General features: G+C 40.4%; 2 protein-coding genes across 3 annotated transcripts in view; one reads left to right on the top strand and one right to left on the bottom strand.

Moving 5' to 3' along the window:
• Window positions 1–21068, top strand: part of nbeab (neurobeachin b) — a 185390-nt gene that overhangs the window by 113904 nt on the left and 50418 nt on the right. For both annotated transcript variants that reach the window (XM_029516791.1, XM_029516790.1), the window contains 3 exons: window positions 3067–3191; window positions 11665–11811; window positions 16370–16506. In XM_029516791.1, the coding sequence (XP_029372651.1) occupies window positions 3067–3191; window positions 11665–11811; window positions 16370–16506 (409 nt within the window). The remainder of the gene's footprint in view (window positions 1–3066; window positions 3192–11664; window positions 11812–16369; window positions 16507–21068) is intronic.
• mab21l1 (mab-21-like 1) lies at window positions 17168–19403 on the bottom strand. Its single transcript, XM_029516792.1, has one exon. The coding sequence runs from the start codon at window positions 19177–19179 to the stop codon at window positions 18100–18102; it is 1080 nt and encodes a 359-aa protein (XP_029372652.1). The 5' UTR covers window positions 19180–19403; the 3' UTR covers window positions 17168–18099.

The following is a 21068-nucleotide window of genomic DNA, read 5'->3' as shown; positions in this document are numbered from 1 at the left end:
ATTCTTTCAAAAAGAGAAAAAAAATCTTCTAAAATAGAAGGAAACAAAATAGGGTCTCTTCCCTAATATAACAGTAGCACTAAGAATATATCACTCTCTAATCCAATTTGAGCCCTTGTCAGCTGCCAAAAGTATTTCTCTTTACTAGAATGATGTACTAATTTCTATTCCATAATCATTCCTCTTATTTTGTTTTTCATTCCCCATCTTATTTGGAGTCCTGTCAGGTGTACCTTTTGCTTTTGCAAAGAAAACACATTCCCTGTAGACTTGGTTGATCTGGCACCTCAAAAACCTCAACGCTGGCTCCTTGAGGAAGGAGGTGCTTTAAAAACCTGTTTGAAAGAGAAGAGAATAGATGATAGTCTTCTTACACATTTATCCTACTGCACTTAGCAAGTCTGGAAGTGTCCATAAATAATGCTGCTCCTGGTTCCTGTAGGTTATCAGTGCTGGAAAATTAGCTTTTAAAATGCGCTTTGAAATCCATTTGGGTGATTGATGGGTGACGGCACTAATAAATTTTGCCAGTTTCTAGGAGGCCGGCTTACAGTCATTCTTTATGGCTGTCATGCAGCCAGACACATTTTATGTGGAAATTAAGGAGGTCTCAAACAAATTCTGCTTAATAGAGAACGCTATTGGATGGACAGTTTGCTGTTGTTACATAGACAAAACAGGGAGCCAGCTTTCAATTAATGATTGTGAAGAACAGTCCTCCTCACCTAACTGAAAATGTATTGTCTTCAGTGTTGTTGAAAATTTGTGTTGAGTGTTGGCTTTTGCAGTGCATTAAATAGCACAAATGTGTACTATAAAATTTCTTGCTGGGTTCTCATTTCCCACCATGCTTTAAAGATATGGATAAGCTGTTCGGTGGCTGCATGCCACCTCAAAAATCCCTTGTGTGAAAGCTTAGTAGCTCCAAGCTGCGAGTGCAGTCTTCCATTGCACTTTATGGACCACCCTCAGAGAGGCAGTTCCTTTATCACGTCACTGTGAAAAAGTCCAAACTCATTCGAGCACTGACCACACAGTCTAAAATATCACAGGTCCAACTCAAACAGCGCAATACCATATTCAAACTCAAACCATCTGCATAGAACTAAAAGAGGGGAAGGGACATGAAAACCTCGCAATCCAAAGTCATTAATCAGACACTGAAACTTGCGGGTTCCGTTTGTTGTGCACTTGATTGCTGTTTAAGACAAATGAAACTATTTTTAGCTTAAACTCAAGTTGTTCTCAAATGAACAGAGCAAATAAAATGCAGCTAATACTGCTATAACAAAATCTTCAAAGTGGCAGATTTATCCCCCACCGGCATCTGCTGTCTATTTGCACTAAGAATTAGGGGGCATAATCTTCAACAGTAATCACCCAGTTGCCTACAGTGGATTTACATTTTTTCACACTGAGTAATCTTGCGTTTACAATATCATTTACGTGGGTTTCTCCTTTCCACCCACTGACATCTCTCTTTTCCTCAGTTAAGCTTTGAGGGAGATTGACAGAGGACAAGCTCAAGGCGTTAAGGCTTGGTTTGCATACAGCAGCTCATGATACTTTGAACATGCAGCCTTTACACACTTGTGCACGCATGCACACACACACACACACACACACACACTTTTTGATTGATATTTAACTGAAACTGAGCTCTTGTTGCTGTCAAAGCCCAGCTAAATCTCCTGAGCCTCTTGATTTCTGACATTTGTAGATATTATATTCATGGAGCAAGGAGGCTGTATTTTGTGATGTGATCCCCTGTAACACTTTAATCTGTTTAGACTGCTTCAATACAGTGTCAGGGAAGGGGCTAGAAACCATACAATGAAATAGACGGCTCCCTGCCAAGGTCTTACTGTATCCTACACCCACTAAAAAATCTTTGGACCAGGAGCCAAGGCTTTGTTCAGAGCTTTGAATGACTGCTTCCAGTATTTTACTTATATTATGGATGCAAAGACAACATTTTCAATCTCAGCTAAAGAGGACTGTTTTACTGCAGCATGTACTTCATGTTTGTGTAATAAACAGCAATAAAACTGTCTTCGGAAGTTAAACTCTGTGCTGCTGCACTCCTACTGTAGCTGTTGAAATTCAGCAAAATAAAGCATAATGACATCACATTTCTTCCCATTTTGTCTGAAAATAAAATGACAATGAATCTCCAGCCATGCTGATGTAATCACCTCTTCTCTTACTGTCAGCTTCGCACCAGTTATTTTAAGGATCACTATTTTTTATCTATTAGTCTTCCCTGTTATGAGTAAATTAAAACAAGACTTCTTTTGCTACATTTCCCTCTAAAGGAAACATAAAGACTTTGAAATAGCTCCAGCTAGTGCACAGTTGAAACAAGCAGCACTTAGTAACCTAATGCTAGTCCTGGTGCTTAATGGTTTGCATTAGCTGCAAGCAATAAAATTATCCCAGGTCCTCACTAATGTTGGAATAATCATTTACAAAGATGGTTACCACATGCTGGAACTGTTTTCTTCTCTTTTTTCTCTTTTTTATGACCCCAATTCGCTGTTATTAATAATGAATAAAAATGCAATTTTCTGTCGGGTTGCTCCAGGGTCTCTGGGAATCATTTCAATGAATATTTCAGCACATTATTTTAATCACGGCACCACATATGCAGGGAGGGGGCTCATTTTATAGGCTCATGCCTCAACCGCCCCAAGACCCTGATCATTAAACCCCACGCTGTCTGCGTTGAGGTTTCTACCTTTGATTTACAAGACTTGTTAAAAAACATTGTAAAAAAGGAGGCAAGCTGTGCCATTTATACTTGTAATTTGATGCTGTATTTGTTAATGGGAGTGCCTGTGATTTATGCGTGTAGCGGCTGCTGCTGCTGCTCCCTGCTGTAACAGAGGTAACATTACTGGGCCTCTGCAGAGCATGCCTCCAGTCAGCCTAATAAATCTACTATCTGTGCCCTGATTTCTCTCCTCAAGATGTTTTCCCCTGATTAAGACGCAGCGGCTCTAATCAGACCATCACTGAGGGGTGTGTGCTCTGTCTAACCTGCCTGTCTTCCTGTCTCTGTCATAGTCAGCTGCACGACTTCTGGCGTCTCGACTATTGGGAAGATGACCTGCGGCGGAGGCGTAGATTTGTGAAAAACCCATTTGGCTCCACCCACTTAGATATAACATGCAAGTCCCTGCAGGAGTATGGTGAGTTTATCATCAGGTTTTGTTTTGCTTTTTTCTTGAATCTATTAAAATTAAGGAGCTGAGGATCCCCTGTATTATAGAAGAAAACGTTTAAAGGCCACTATATTTGAGCCCAACTTTATCCATATCATTGAGGAGAAGTTAATCGTCTTTTTTATTGGTAAAATATATGTGTTCAGTGAATTGAACATGACACATCCATTTTATTGCCCTTTTTTATTTCCATCACAGCACATGCTTAAGAACAAATTAGCTTTCTCCCTTTATTGTTTTCTTGTCTTTGTCTGAAAGATTCAATCAGGAAAGTTTCAGTGTTGCCCACCAGCTTGTGTCAATTTCGCCTTGTGTCATGCAACAGCGACCTTCAGAGGAAAGCAGCTCAACACTATTAAACACTCTTGCCCCTTCTCTCCCTCCTGAGTAACCAGGCAGATGTATGAATGGTGCAAAGGTGAATGTATTGATTTTGAAATGAATGAAGTAAGCACCTCTTTAATTTCATAGAAAATAGAAAACAGGCCGTGTATTATGTTCAAGAGAACCTTTTAAAAATGACTGGAGACGTAGAGCAACACATGCATAGTGATTAAAATGTTCACTGACCTCGTGTGTCTCAGTGTTGAGCTACTGAGGCGGGCCGTTGGCTGGCTCGGGATGTCATCTGGCTGCTCTCAGCTCTAGCCCAGCCATGGCTGTTGTACGGAGATCGTAGCTTCGTAGATTAACACAGGCCAGCTGCTGCCTGAGCTGCAGGTGGTCCATATATGAGACACACATGCAATAATTGCACCTCCTGCTTTAGATTTTGTGGCGGTTCCATAAGCTAATTCTTTGGGTATTTGGTGATGTGTTGATGCTATTGTGGAGAGCGCTCAAGTAAGCAGAAGTTCCAACTTAACACTTTTAACCTGTTCAGAAGTAGTCACGACTTTAAAAAGTTTGGTATCAACAGTAAAGACATTGCACTTTATTGCATCAACACTGCGTTCCTGTAAATACCAGAAAAACATATCAAAACATCATTATAAAACTCTCCTGCAGCTGAAGCTGCCTCTGTGGTGATCCACACTTTCAGCATGTTACAAAAAAATCCTCATCTCACTCAGAACTATTATAAATTTTACCTGCTTTAATAAGCTCTGGCTTCAGCCTACATCTCTTTGGCCATTGTTATACAGTGTTTTTTGACGTTTACTCATTATTTTTATAGCTTTATTATTTTTTCATTTGCTCATGCATTTAAGTTCGGTCCCACAAATATGCTTCTTTCAGGTCCTGAGGAATACAGAAGCTGTAGTGTAACATCAAAACAGGAATATAAGGCTGTGTCCTGTGTAGATATGCATATTCTTATCAGACCTTCCTTCAGATTATTAGAGAATGACACCAAACTGAAACACAACTTTAGCATTTAGTTTAACAGGATATTTGCCTGCGTGCTACAATCCATCCATTATTTATACCACTTATCCATGCAGGGTCGTGAAACCAAGCGTAAAGGTGGTGTACACCGGGGACAGGCCTCCAGTCTATTGCATGGTCAATATAAAGAGACCTTCAGAGAAAAACAACCATTTACATTCACGCTCATGCCTATTTAGAATCTACATTTAAACGAATGGATCTCTCTGTGTGTAATAAGACTACAGTGGTTCATTTTCTGGCTGTACATGCATATAAAACTCCTAGAAGGTGTGATTGTGATGGAGTGACTACATCATTCATTCATCCATCCATCTTTTACCACTACCCCGTTTCCAGGTCGCAGGGGTGCTGGAGCCAATCCCAGCTCACACTGGGTGAGGGCGGGGTCACCCTGGACAGGTCAACAGTCCATCACAGGGCCAACACATAGAGACAGACAGAGACCAACACCCACTCACACTCAGACCTACAGACAATTAAGAGTCACCACTTAACCCAAATATGATGTCTTAGGACGGTGGAAGAAACCCACACAGGCACAGGGAGAACATGCAAACTCGGAAGCCTGGGAACCGAACCCGGGGCAACAGCGCTAACCACTATGCCGCCCCGTGACTACATCAGTTCTATACATAAGACATTATACTGAGTCATTAAGAAAAAAAGATCATAGATACATGTTCAGTTGCTCCATTTGCTAAATTTGTCAGTTACCATGACCTCTTGCCACGAATCCATATCATGTTATTTAGGCCATCAAATCACCAGAATATTTTTTAATGTTGTAATGTTTTTTGATGTTGCTTGACATAAGAACCTTGGTGTAGTCGACTGAAGACTTCCTGAAGTCTTGCTGGCATTGTGTTTAATGAGCGGAATAATGCATAAACTTGTCAAGTGAAAGGGATCGCCTTCGGTCAGATGGCCCTCTGCTCTCCTTGAGAGGTGAGCTGCACTTTCAGGCTTTTTCCTGTGGGCTTTGATGTGGTTGCGCAGCGGAGGCCAGGTTTTGTTATGAGTTCAAATGAGAAAGATCTTTTGTTCTTTTTTAGAGCTCCAGTCGATTTCTTTGTCAGTGACAGTTGACAGTTTTTGCTTTAAATATACTTTCACACTGTGTGTGTGTGTGTGTTGTTTTTTTTTTTTTTTTTTTTTTTTAATAAATATTCACTTTTAATTAGCATGGTATTAAAAATAGGAGCTGCTTTTAGCAGACAACCCTTGTACATAATTTCAGAGGTTGGATATCCATTAGTCATAACATCTAGACTTTTAGCAATTTGACAAGGAGACTACAGAACTTTTTAGTAGGTTCTCAGCTGCATAGGCACCAGAGTAGAAAAACAAAGAGGCTTGTTTGAGTTGGCCCCTGAGAGTCATTATGAAAGCTTTAAAAATCCGGGACTATTGGCAAACCACTTGCCTGTCCAAATTGAATACACAGTTTCTGGTTTGACAGCATGATATGACAATATAGACTTAGCCACCGTCTAGAGTTTGAAGAGGGCAAACTTGCACTGTTGTGTTCACAGTAACCGTCAATCTTTTGCAATCACTTGGGAAAAATGAAAGTGAGTATGATTTTCACAAAGAACATTTCGGTGAGTGAGTGGCGACATCATTTTTGACAGCACCTAAGAGTCTCACAATCCTCAGTGTTTTTTCTGTGATATTAAGCTTTTTCTCGTAATCCAAGCTGAAACAGAATATAGATCATCCTCTGAGAAAAAATGAAACTAAAAGTCTCAACATTATTTGAGAGTGCAAATGTTGAAAGGAGGCTTTGTTGGAAAAAAAAGCTGGAAAAAAGTGACAAATCTAGAGCATCAAATTAACTGTGTGTGTGCGCGCGTGCCCGCTATCGTGAGCGTGGTTGATGGGAGGTTAAACTCTGCCTTAAACTCTGCCTCATTGTCTGTTAGCAGCATTGACAGCTTAGCCAGCACATTCTGTCTCTGCCCTCTGCCTGTAATAACCCGCCCTGTTACAGCCAGTATCAGGCTATATTGCAAGGTGATTGGAACTGGGCAAGCATGAAATGGAAGTCACGTTAATATTGATCCAAGTGTTTAACGGGGTGTTTTACCTCTGGGTGTCCTTGCTGTCTCATTTCAGGTGAGCAGCTTCTCTTGTAGCTGATTGCCCCGGACAAAGATCTTTATAGCTCTTTCCTGCAGAGGAGGCACCAGCCTCGTGATGTGATATTAACCTTCTCCAGCTTCATAATCCAACATATTAAACTGTGACAAATGACTTCAGAGCATTTACAAGCATGCAAATCTTCACACTTGATTCCAACCCCCTTAGTAAATACTTGATACATGCAGAAATTGTTATATCGAGCACCTAATGCTTAGATCCAGATGCGGAGTTTTAGGCACTGCTGTTCATGTTTTGATGGGGAGAAGATGAGGTTGTTTGTAACTTCTGGCAGCATGGTAGACACGCACTGCACATCCCAGGATATTGAATAAAGTTCACCCCAAGAGGAAGCGTCTGCACGATATAAACTTCCCTACATCAAAGTTATAATGTTTACTTTTACAGTCTCAAAACACATACTCTGCAATACGGATGGTTTGCATCACAGGAAGTATGAAGCTGTCATTTTTTCCCCCCTCATTTAATCTTTCACGGCAGAGTAAATAAAAGTGATGAGACAGAGGGCAGAATTGCGTCGGCCTACCAGTAACACAATCCCATGGACTGGACTTTTTCTCCCCATGTGGAATGTGGATCCTGTGGAGTGGGTGCGTGGGAGGGCAGGATCTGAAATGGTCTGGGAAACGGAAGAGATGTATTTAAAACATTCTATAGAGCTCACGTTATATGGATGCTTCTGTGCAAACACTGGTGCACATTATGAGATAGTGAAGTAAATAGGCTGCTGAACTATGGCTAAAAATGATGTGGATCTGCCAGAATGACACACAAAACTGGATCAATTCTGCAGAAACCCAACAATTCAAGAGCTATTCATGGGACTGTACATGATTTGTATGAATCATAACCTCGTAATGAAGAGTTGAAGTTCGGCCATTGGCTGTGTTTGAGTGTTTCCCATTGTCTGTTGCATAAAAATGATTTAGTGGGAACATTTCCTATAATGTCACCAGGAAGCGTTTACAGTTTTTATTTTAATTTCCCTATTGTGACTTGTGGCAATAAATCTAGTATCGGACAAATCTTCTATATTTTCCACAACTTCCCAGAGAGCCCTGTACATGCCTGTCTCTGTGTCTCGTTTGCTCAGTGATTGGCAGAGGTGGGGCAGCAGTTTGTCACCCAGATGGAGGCTGTGTACTTTTTGAGAGACAGAATAACAATGATATTTTGTTGTTTCTGACGTATTCTCTGTGCGATCATTTTACAAGGAAATGTTGCCGAAACCACAACACAGTCTTCGTCTCTAATTTATGTTTTGGTGATCTTGTCAGATGACATCGTGGTCATAAAATCTGGATTTTAGTAGCTTTGAAGTTAACATGTAGTTTTGTTAGGCCCAGTTTGCTCACTTAATGCTTTTTTCATTTTCTGACCAAAGAAACAGAAAAGGATGTAAATTGAATAACTTTATTGGGACTTTATATTAAAATATAATCTGTTCGAGCACAAAAGGAAGGAGAGAAGCAAACGAATAAAAGGCTGGGAGCAGCTCACACTACACTGAGTGACATGATAATGTCACAAATATGCTAAAATGCGTCATCTTGTGACATTTAGCAACATTTACAATAGCCATTGGTTACTGTCTATTGGAAGCACTTTTCAGCCTAATTTTTGCATGGAAACGTCTATGATCCAGCCACATTCTAGATATTGACCTGGACTTGTTGAAAAAAAAGAGGTGAAGAATACTTTGTGTCCAAAATGATCTTTGTTGTGATAACCCAAACCCTGTCCATGAGGCAATTTGTGTTTTATTTTAGTTGTGTAAACTGAAATCATCTTTTTTTTTTTTTTTTTTTCCTCATACGAGGTAGTTGAACCTTAAGTATAACATGATGTTGTGGATTTCCTTTGAGGAGAGGCGGTGAAATGGCCGAGGCAGGGTGTATAATACATAGGAGACTGAGAAAAACACATGCTTTCTGGCTCTACGGAGCCTGTAAAAATGCTCTCCAGCATTGCCGTATATGAAACTACTGGCACTTGGCAGCAAAATTATACTTGATTCAACTTACTTCTGAAGTCCTTTCCCCTCTTATCTATAGCATACTGAATAGTGAAACTGCTGAACACTGAAATATTTTCAATGTGGGAACCTTTGTGTAAGATTATAAAGTTTTAAATTGGACATGTAATTGCTTTTCTCAAAAGAACACATTGATTTAATAACACAAATTATTGTTTCTCATGCGTGGTCTTTTTTATGCAGCTCAAGTTTTCATTCTAATAAAAAAGTTGAATATGCATATAACATTATTGTCTTTAAGAAGAATCCAATCAGAATATTACAAATAGAAGAAGAAATATGAACATTTTTTAACTAAGATGCATTGAAGTTCACACTTGGATTTCTGGAAAACTGTCACCATTACCAGTCAAAAGTTTGAAGTTATCTTTCCCTGCTGACTGTGCCATCAATACATATAAATATAAAGCTTCTTCTGGTGAACCCACTGGTTGACTCTGTAGAAAAATCCCTCACTCTGGTATTTCCTGTATCTGTAGCTTTATAAATATATCCTAATATTATTATATTCTTTTTAATATGCCAGATAAAGAGTTGTGTAAAGTGGCTGAGCCAAACTGAACCTTTCTCACATCATTTAGGTGACGTATGAAGATATGAGGTTCATTTTGACTAATCAAGTCTTCCCATCGAAGAATCCATGTAGAGGAGGTTCAGCGTCTCACCCAGCACGGTGCTTTTTAAAAGTTAAAATTTTCAGTGGCTTTTTTAGACGAACTGTGCCACAGTGGGTGATCCCAGTTGAACCCCAATGCTCAGGGGCGGCCTCCGTTGGTCACAGCTGGCACGTCTTTATCAGCCTCCAACGGGGTCACGAGAGCTCTGCAGTGCACAGTGCTGAGCGTAATTAGTGTACTCCGAGGCAGTTTCAACTTAGTGATTGAACAATAGGGCCCGTGAGACTGGTGATTGGTGGCTTCTTCTGGCACTCTTCCCGAGGAGCTTGAGAGCAGGCATGAACTGAAACTGCTGTGTTTTGTACAAAGATGTTCCTAAGTCAGTAGCTGGACTGCTCACTTTGTAAGGCTAATTAGATGCAAAAGAGAATTTCTATGAATGTTGGCTGGAAAGGTTTATCTCATGGTTTTCAGAGGATTTCACCCAATCTGGATATTAAATTATCAAAACTGAATGACATGGTTGGAATGGTTGGAAAGCCCTCTCTTGTCTTTTGTTCTCTTAAATATTGTCTGGCAGGAGTTGGATCAGTAATTCAGAGGGTTTTTCTCTTTCATAATGACTCTCAGTTTTTCAGTACAGTTGTTGAAAACCTTTCTAATGCATCAGCTGCAGCACCTCTGCACAACAAGCGCTGTAATAGTGACAAACTGTGACTCTTTGCTGCAGCACTTTTCATACAGAAATGTCTGCAAGTCAACAGAGTATCACTCACAAGAAGATCGCGTTCCATGTCAGCACTTTTCCTCTCTCACGTCGTAGCTCTTCATTTCTCGTCATTTACAGCCACATTACTTTGTCTCAGAGCGCTAAATTGCATTGTGGGTAAAGCTGGTGCTCTACCACTCCACCAGATGATGTTGGCCATTTGCGTGTGGAAATCAGCATAGTTTATTTGGTCTACTCAACCCTGTGCAGACTTGCCAATCAGAACAGCAGCCAGTCTGCTGAGCTTTTGCTCATTTGCTCGGAGCGTAATTATGGTTTACAGAATTACAGTTTTAAGTTTCACTCATTCGACTTTGATCTCTGACCACTGGCTGGCTTTTCCCTTTAACATTACACAGAATTCATTTCCGAAACTCACAGACTTCTTCTCTCTGTCTGATGAAAGCAATCCAGATATGAGACAGAGCAGGAAGCAGGCTTTTTTTCTCAGTAGCTGTGTTGACAACAGTCAAATGTGACCTCTTCAAGACAAGCTACATGTTCCTCAAGGGAGGGAGAGGCGAATTAAGATCTGTGCTGAAAGTAAACACGTCAGACGGGTGTCAGCCACCTCCCATTTCTTAATATGCGTTCTTCCTTTCTGTATATGCAAGTTTCTCTGAAGGTTGCTTCCTACACTGGACTTCAGAAAGACAAATTCACATAAACGTTTCGGGCAGCCGTGTGGCAGGCACATGTTGGAGATGGGCTGATTTTAGATGATAAATGTGTTGTGAGATCCCTTTGTTTTTCAGGATGTATGAATACATCTTTTTCAAAAACCGGGATCCACTCAAGCTACATAATGAAGTCCTTTTGTAAGCAGCCTCCTAATTACACTGTCTGTTCAGTCTCACTGTTGTCAAGCCTCCAAAAGCAGTGAAAGGTATTTCTAATCGACTACGAACTTCAGACATATCCCCCCCAAATCAGCTTTTGGCCTAATAAGATATGGAATGTTTCATTGTTGACCTTGTCTAAAAATAAAAGATGAAATCCTCTGATGTTCAACCTCATGAAATGTACTCAGTGAGCAAGTGTTACTGTGACATTCTTTCATATGCTATGGCAGTGAGCATCTCATTTTAAGTTCTTCCTGCATTTTATTGTATATTTTATACACCCACTGTCCATTCGTAGTTTCCATTGTCATATTTGAGTCCATGTTAAGACCTGGTAAAAACTGAACTTGTGGATGTGCCCAAATTTGGTTAGAAAAGAACATGGCTCATACTCAGAAAGGTGGAAATGTTAAACAATTAATAAACCCTATTCTTGAAATGTAATGTGAAAATGGTGATTATGACATGATGGCTAGTAACTCTTTGAGTGTGTGTGTGTGTGTGTGTGTGTGTGTGTGTGTGTGTGTGTGTGTGTGTGTGTGTGTGTGTGTGTGTGTGTGTGTGTCCGAGCTTTAGTCAAAGTTCAATATTTAGTGGTGTCTCCACACCATCATTCTTTTTACAGGCTCAGAGCAGGATGAGTTGGTAAAGTCGAAGAAGACCTTTCGCAGCCAAACTGTGGCCAGCCAAAACCCAGAGACGGAGCTGATGCTTGAAGGAGACGACGACGCTGTCAGCCTGCTGCAGGAGAAGGAGATGGACAACGTGGGGGGTAAGTCGGCACAGCGCCACCTCCATTAATCCTGAGTAAACGTCACCTCTGCTGGAGCCTCTCTTGTCTTTTATTTGTCCTTTTCCGTAGTAGTTTGCATACTTGGATGCAACAAATGAACAGTTTGGATTAATATCATTTAGCATTAGTGTTCAAAATCAATTCCTGAGGTGTGTTTACTGTTTATCTCTCGGGCAAGTCTTTTAAAGTTAAACTAACACTGGGAAGATGATCGATCACGATTTTTCCATGTAACCAATGATGGAAGTTCATATGAAATATTGTTACTTAATAGTCAAATTTAGAGTGGCCTATTTAATAGGTTGGCCTAATAATCTACCCTCAGAGTGACACCATTGAATAGCTACTTGTATGAAGTGTGTTGTTGTTTGCACCATGTTATTAAGCTCATTTAATAGATTATTGTATAATTGAATTGCCACTAAACTATGGTCTGTATAGGGGTCATTACATTTCAATATGGCCATTAAAAAGGGTCCCCTAATGTAATCAGAGTGATTTGAGCCTCAGCACAACTCTTGATGGTACAGATTAAACAGCATTAAAAACGACTGTGAAACTCGTGTATAAAGATCAGATGGCTTACTCTGAATCAAAACCCTGCATCATAATTACAGGTCATAAACAAATGCAGTCATCTCTATAAACATCTTTAAACTAACCAGCATAACTAACTAACTAACAACAACAACCAACTAGCCCACATGATTTTCTTATTCCGTTTTTTTTTTTTTTTTTTAGGATCCTAATTCATCTTCAGTGCTTTGATACAGTTCGTTCGGTATTGAAGCATACTGCCAGGGTGATGGTTAGCCAAACCTCCAAGTTATTTAAGCAGCATCACTCTCCTCTGTCAACTAAACACTTGAGCCAGCCTTCAGCTGCCTTTTGACTAACTTTGCCCTGACTTCAGAAGGCAAGTCATTCTGTGCTCATTTGTGTTTTGAGCAGAGACCAACAATGCTGTTCTATGTGCTCACCAATAAAGCTAAATCCTTACTTCACACCAGTTCCAGCGAAAAAGAAAATAAATCAGGTAAAATAGTTTTACCTAGCTTTCTCCTCTTTTAGTGAAAACTTGTCTGCCTGGACTATTGTCATTAACCAATAGCTGCTTTAAATTATGTAAAACAACTTGTGTTTTCTTTATTGTTTTATCTGTATTTGGAACACACACACACTCACACACACACACACACACACTCACACACACACACACACACACACACAGTGTATTATTAATGATAGGACTGCATGTTAACATTACCAAATATGAATGCTTTTATGTGACAGATTAATTACAGGTGCAAATAGTACGAAAAAAGCTTCTAGATTCCAAGGCACTGAAATAACAATCTGTCCTGTAGCCATGTATATATTACTCATAGTTCTCATGGCTTGGTAAAAGAGGCTCAGGCTGAGCCGGGGTAGTGCTGAGCAGTGAAATCCCTTTTCAGATCTCACAGATGAATCTTAGAGGAGGAGTCTAACCCCTCCTCTTTGTCCCAGGGCCAGCAGGCAGCTGAACACTCTGTCTGTCAGACACAGCCTGGATTGCCCGATCAAAAGAGCAAGGCAAGGTTTAAAATGCCAAATGAATGCACTCCCATGAGATAACTAATAACAGAAGTCATGTGACTGAATATTTGTGATGCATTTATGTTTGTTTAAAATTGTGAAGCAAGCATTAACTTTGGAGAACAGCATGTTTTTGTTTGTTTGTTTGTTTGTTTTTTTCTTTTTCCCTGTTGTGTGTCTGTGTTGATCAAAGTTGAATGCGTGTTTTTACCAATAGGGGAGCTCCCCCTCACTGTAGCATTGGGGTAAGGCTTTTACCAGGACGCACTGTCTGTGCTTGGCCGGTATCTAATCTCAGGCATGGGCAGCCTTAATGAGAGATCTGGGACTAGATCCTGTCAACAAGAGTGCTCCTCCTGCCAGCCGTTGGGTCAGTGCGGGCTTCTGCTGCCAAAGGGGCGGTGCCTGCAGTCAAAGGCTCGGGCAGTAGCGGTTACTAAACCTATGATTAGTTTTGCTCCCCCACAAACAGTGGGAGTGCTGTCTGTGCTTGCACTAGCATTAAATGAGCCTTTTTTTACAACCAAAATCGGGTAAAATAGAAACTTCAGATGAGCATATGAGAGCCTCAAAAAGGAAGATTCTGGACATTTGACTGGAGCCATGTCAATGTATCCCCTTAGGTTTGGTTTAGCAGATGCAACCATTTTGCTTTGTGTTGATGTAGCCTTTCAACATCTATTTCAGTTCACATTGACAGTACTGAGCCCCAGACTCGGGACAAAAAGTTAAAAAGGCACCACATTTCTCAAAATGTAATGTGTTACTCTGCCTTTTTGTCTCTCTCTTTTATTAAACTCATTTATATTTTTAATTCAAATATATATGTCTTACTTATAAAAAGAACTCAGCTGGGATCAAAATTATTCAAGAATAATAAAAATAACATTAATATGTAACAGTAAAAAATTTTGTTATATTTGTTAAATAATTGCATATTTTCTGCATGTTTTAATTTAATTCATTTAAACTGCAGCATCATTAAGTATTCTGTCATATGATTTAGATAGTTCTACGTTAAATGCCTGAAAGAGAAATGCATCCTTTTTTTCTTTTTTTTTCGCAGTGGCTAAAAAGCAAACATGGTTTCACTGCCTCTAGAGAACAAGGCACTTTTTTTCAGACACTCAGCAGACAATAGAATATAATGGCTACAGCTGTGTGTGTATGTGTGTGTAAGTAGTGCAAGTCTAGATGTACATGCAAGTGAATGATTGTGCTCAGGTGTGCGAGTAGCCCACTTCCACATATATTTCTCGTCATGTAAAATATAGAAGCAGTCGGCCCAATCAAATGCTGCAGTCCAGTGCACGGATTGTGGGTAATAATGCAGCGATCTTCTCAGTAGTTCTCCCAAACTCCCACAACAGCAAAATGAGACTTTTCATCACTTCATTAAATTGGCCTGTCATTTGACAAATATTTGCATTTTCTTCCTTTTTTTTTAAAGGCCCAACAGCTGTGCATGTCAGACTTTAGCCTATATACACAACTCATCCTGTGTAACTTGCCCTTAATTTCATTATTCTCATGTAAACGTTTTAATGCCATATAGCCTAATTATGGCGGGATCCCTGGGGGGATTATTTCCTAATCCTCTTCCTACCAATGAGCAATAGATGCTGAGGCTTAATGCTTCAGGCTACTGTCTTTCTCTATGTTTGGCCCTGTGCAGCAACAATACAAAGCAACAGTTGAAGATGTGGTATTTTTAGTAAGGGTTGAGTCTTTTTTTTTATTTTTTTTTTATTTTAGGGACTGGATAATAAAGACAATATCCTTTTGTATTGGAACTCAAATAGTTAATGCTCAATAAGATTCTTTCATAAAAATACATTTCAAAAAAAGCCTATTTTGAGTTTTAGATAAACACTCCATGACGTGCCACTTATTTATTTTTTCCTTTTTTTGTGGTAGGCCTTCCTCTTTTACAAATACACTAAAGCTTATCTGAAATGCAGTAAAACAGGATGAGGTTACAGCAAGTATTTACTCTTCATATGAAGCTTGTAAGCAATGTGTAGCCTGGACTGATAGCATCAGCAGACAGGATCACCGTTAATGGACCCGAGCTATGCTGAGAAAAAAAAACCGAGGGAGGGCGGTTTGACTGTGCAGCCTGCAAGAGCGATGAAGGGGCGCTCTGGGAGTTGAGACTGAAATCCACTTGTATTCCTGTAACACTATCGGCCATAATTGGCTGAGCAACGCAGATTAAGATTGATGAGACATTAAAGTGGCTCTTTGGACTTTAAGGGGATCGATAAATATCCTGATTTCGAGAGCCTTGGTTTGGGAGCAGACAAATCACTGTAACAGTGCTCCACAGCGACACTGATCTGAGAACATGGAGGATGGAGCAGAGGGGGGGGGGGGTGAAGACGTGATCTCTATCAGCTGACCAGCGACACAAACCTACCTCAAAATTCTGGACAATTATTGAATACAAAACAAGCTTGTAGTTGTATTATTTGCCAATGTGTCATGTCCAACAGGGGCAGCCTGAAGACCTGAACTGCAAATAAATAAGCTCTTAGGGTTTCTTTATTTCATACAAACCAATGAGCAGCTGACTGGATATACACGGTGGGAGTTTGTGTCATGATTCCCCAGCACGTCTGTCTGATCAGTGCATCACCGCTTTACAACCATGCACAGATAGACAACGTATTCCGATGACACCTCACAGGCCTGATTGATCCACAGAGCACAGACACAAAGGTTTTGTCGTGCAACAACAAAAAAGCACAACAGAGCTATAACGGCGCGCGCTATCTGAACTGTCCTGCAATTATTTGTTTTGAAAGTGTCCAACAATTAAAAGCGCACATTGTTGCTCACTTAGCGGTGCAGACACACACGTATCACATGTATCAGAATTAATTTCACGCAGAGCAGTTTTTTTTAATTATGTGTGTATATATTTAGCATTTTGCTGATTTAGCCCCTACCCCCGCAGGCCCTGTGGTCCTGAGCAGCCCAGCCCAGCTTGTTGCCCCCGTCCTGGTGGCGCGGGGGACCCTGTCCATCACCACCACTGAGATCTACTTCGAGGTGGATGAGGATGACCCTGCCTTCAGGAGGGTCGAGCCAAAGGTAAGTAAAACAGGCCGTGAAGTTTGAAGCCTTCACTTTGGCTTCTTGACTCCCCCCCCCCATCGCGGCCGACAGGTAATAAACATTCACTCGATTTTAAATAGACATGATAAAAATATTGCAGGTGAAGTTGTCTGAGCTCATCTCTGTTTTGCTTTCCCATAACCTGTTATTACATTTAGATTTGTCGCCAGAATTTAATTGTACACCGCGAATGATTTCTATTTTGTTTGTTGCCCTTCTTTTTTTTCTTTTTTTTTAACATTTGAAAAAAAAAAAAATCCTACAATGTCCTCAAGCATACTCAAGCACCACTGACAGATTCGCACATTCACTTGTCCACATAATTAACAAGGCCATATTTTCACACTGGAGATTATTATTTAAAATAAAGGTCTAGACTAGTTTTAAGAGTTTAAGATTTCTTTCATGAACAGAACATATTCATTTGCCCTCTTTTTATTTATTTAGGGTGTCAAACTAATCTAATGGGGGATCAGCCACAGGAGCCCGATATTAGTTCTACTATTATTATTGCATTGTATTAGGCCAGGCTTTCTATAGTCAAAATCACATTTAATAAAACCATAGTGGGACACAAATATAAAACAGCTCGCTTTATTAGCTCTTTAAATTAGATCAAAGACAGAAATTAAAAAAATCAGATCACAGATGTTATAATCCAGTGTATTTCAAGTGCATTTTTTCAATTAAACTGTAATATATATATATATATATATATATAGTTATCATTTTCATTTTTTAATCATGTAGGCCTAAGCATGGTAGTGGAAAAACAACCAAAAGAAAAAAAGTTCGAGTACTTTAAATAATAATTCAAGTAAATCGATGGAATGTTTTCATTGAAACAAATGTCTTACGCCTACCATCAAAATGTAAACTTTCAAAAAATTAGAAATTGTCCATTAAAACAGATGAATCAGACTAGCACTGATGCAAGTATAAATTAATATCGTTTCTACCAGATAAAGAAAAAGCTCAGAAGTAGATTTAAACAGGTGGATCCTATTTACGTGTCACAGAACAACATTCACAATTTCAGACCACTTGAATCACAATGTATGAAGGTATTTACAGTATAAAATGTACAGATGTGTGTGTTTGGTTTTGTTTTGTGTTGTTGTTGTTGTTTTTTTTTTCTCTTTTTAATTTATTATTTCCAAAGTGTGTCTCGGGCTTTATTTTAAAGCACTTAAAGGAAATGTAGGATTTAGGCAACCGTGTGGCACGGATAAAAAAGAAACCCCTGCTGAGGTGGCCTCCTGGTTTAACGGTGCCCAATAATTTAAACATACTCCTCAAAATCTGACACCGTCAAAAGGTGCTGGGGTAGGGGGGTGGGTGGAGGGTGGCAAACTAAACTGTTGTATGAAAAAAACATTTTGAAACAGGCCAGGCCAAAACATATTCAACAGCAGAGGACAGCCACATTTCACAAGACTTTGCAAACTGGTTGGCAATATTTTTTTCTGTCCGTTTATAAGCTCATGAGGCCTCTTACGCACACATTTTCAAACGAGCTTAAATTCACACATTTCTTATTCATATTTTTTGTTGTCGTTGTTGTTTACCTCAGAGTTTCTCCAAGCTTTTGGGGTTGGTCAGTATTTCTCTTGCCAGTCGCCAAGTCTGTTTGGCTGCGTTCTCTAGAGCAGAGTGAGGCTTTCCTTGAAACAGGTCTAAATTGGGCAGGAAATAATGCGGACACCTTCTGCACTGCAAACACGAAATGAGCTGCAATAGTATCCCGTTCAGGCGGTCTCCGAGGCAGTTCTCGTCCCAGTCCGACTCCCTGGGATGCTTCTCGCACTCGTAGGAAACCAAAGTTTTCATGTGGTAGTTGTTGAGGGGCTGTCCCGGCAGCTCGAGGTGCCGGTCGCGCAAAGCTTTGAGCACCGACAAGCACTTCTTCCTGCATCCGCCCAGCAGCAGCCGATTCTCGGCCTCCGCGAACTGCAAGACCCAGGCGTCGCTCTCCGCCGAGCTCTGCTTGCCGTTCAGCGAGTAGCACTCTTTGGATAAAAGATTGAAGCCCTCCGCCTTGACTTCTGCCACCCGGTTCGGCCCCGGCCAGGGGATGTGGGGGAGAGGCCAGTGCGCGGCGCTTCGCGGCCAGATCCCGGTGCATTTGAACGCCGGCGTGATTTGCACCACGTATCTGTCTCTAATGCGCAACTTCACCTCGCTCGTGTCAGCGACCATTTTGACAACATCTCTGTAGCTGCATTTATCCACCGCCTGCGCCACCAGCGTCTGAAATCGCGAGCGGATCTTGCGCGCCGAGAGGTAACCGGAGGCTGTGATGAACTCGACCCAGAGAGACATGCTCCTCTTGCGGCCGTCGCTGAGCTTGAGCACGGCGCAGCCCGGCAGGGAGCCGTCGTCCACGAAGTTGAATACTCCCATCTGATTCAGATAGAGCACGACCTCGAACTCGGTGGGAGAGATGACCTCCAGCCCCTCGAAGCGGTTATCCATCTCGCTGAGGGAGCTGATGAAGCGGGGCTCCTGCACCTCGACCTCCTTCAGGACATCCGACACCACCTTGCACACCTCCCGGATGGTCTTGGAGATTGCCGCTTTCCGAGACTGACATTTCTCGTTGTAGTATTTGTTGAGGTGATACACCAACTTTGCCTGCGCGGCTATCATATTAGGGCAGAGATCCGGGTTATACACCGGAGTCTCGCAGTAAGCCGAGGGATCCAACGCGGCTGTTTGTACGGGAGCCAATTTTAGAGAAGAAAGGAAGCAATTTAAAAAGAAATAAAAGGAAATGTGTCTGTTTATAAGACAACTATTTAATGCTGTGCACGGAGCACATGCGTTATAATCATATCACAACATTCACAGTTCTTATATTGTCAACTACACTGAAGTGCTCGATGCAAAATCCCTTAAATGATCAGGATGACCTGATTAAAAGTCCATTTCAAACTTATGAGGTTCAGTGGCCGACCAAAAAAAAAAAAAAAAAAAAAAAAAGACAAAACAAAGCAGACGCCGTTTGGTTTTGTCTGTGATCACTGTGCCAGTTAAGAGTCCGCGTAATTGCGCAGAGTGGAGTGTGCCCTCCCGACGCAGGCGCCCGGTGTTGCCGTGTTTTACAACAGGGAGACGCACACGCACTCTCTCTCTCTCTTTATTATAAGGGAGGAGTTGAGACCAAGATGTCCAATCGCTGTCTGATGCGTCACCGCTTCCCAGTTTATCGAAAACAAATTCATCCTCGGGTGTTATGTACAAGTAAAAAGTACAGGTAGTAGTAGCATGTCGAGGAGCGGAAGTATACCTACGCGTTTGGAGAGAAGAAGAAGAAGAGAAAAAAAAATATACTGAACAGCATGATCTCTGCGTTGCTTTCCTTGGAACTTATCTGCTGCTTTTTTATTTTTAGTCTGCTATATTGACTCTTATATGAAACAGTAGGTAGGTTTAGTATCGTTAAACATTTATGTCTTCGTAAAATAAAACATTTAAATTTACTGTAGGTCGGTTATGTTAATTCTTTTTCTTTTTGTGCAGCGCACCGAGTCTAATTTCTTCCGCACATTTGATTAATTAAAAATGGAGTGGAGTCGTTTCGGGGATTTATTTATTTTTTATTTCTATTTATATTTTCTATTTTTCGTAAAAAAAATGATCTTTGATTAACTTGGTTTGGATTTTGAAGCTGGTTATCGGTTAAATCTCTCGGGGTTACTTTTATTTACTGGGAAGCCTGATGAAGTCCAGGCTTATTTCTGAAATATGAAAAAAGTTACGACGCTGTTCATTTTTGGCCTTGTGATGATATCTGCCACATAAATGATCGTGGCTGTGAGTCAGGATAGAGTTCCTAAGCTTTGGTGATAACCGGATTGAGAAGCATATTCGTTTTGCTGTGTGCTGTGCAATAAACACACGCACCAGTATTTTAATGCATTAAATTAATGCGTACTGTAAAAATATTTATGTATATAAAATAATGAAGATCTGATCTGGACACAGTTATTCATTAAATTTTCCAAAATAAAAAAGTATTTCAGCATATTTCCACGAGAAGAAAAAGAGTGAACGAGGAGTTGGTCTGTGCTTTTATAATGATTTATGTAATTTTTTTTTTTTTTATTTGTAAATATTTGCCATCCTGCAGAATGCTAACCAATATACAATATAGTGTATGTGCTATATTAAAAAAAAACAGCAGTAATCCAAATTAATTCTTTAAGGATTGTAAGGATAGTATTACACATTGTCTTTCTAAAATAGTAGTCATTAGAATTCTATTTATTTTCTGAAACAATATGATAATAGCAGAGGCAACAGGAGGATAAAAGCAAAACCTGCCATGCTTTGGGTCTTTAAACAGATAGGAAGACTAAATATAAATTCTTACTTTCTAATAATTCTAAAAATTCAGATCTCCATGGTTGGTCTTTTGTTCTGTTCCTTGATGTTCTAATATACAGTTAGACATAGCTGGTCTATTCCAGACAGTGATCCACAGTAAAGAGATCTTGCCTCCACACTAAACCCTCTCTGGCTCTCATCATTGCATT

The sequence above is a fragment of the Echeneis naucrates genome, chromosome 13 (genome assembly GCF_900963305.1).
Source record: "Echeneis naucrates chromosome 13, fEcheNa1.1, whole genome shotgun sequence".
Lineage (NCBI taxonomy): Eukaryota > Metazoa > Chordata > Actinopteri > Carangiformes > Echeneidae > Echeneis > Echeneis naucrates.
Note: the sequence above shows the minus strand (reverse complement) of the source record. Positions and strands in the feature narration are given on the sequence as shown.

What these genes read in the sequence shown, in the direction of transcription:
- mab21l1 (XM_029516792.1), bottom strand. Translation starts at nt 19,179, where the DNA reads ATGATAGCCGCGCAGGCAAAGTTGGTGTATCACCTCAACAAATACTAC.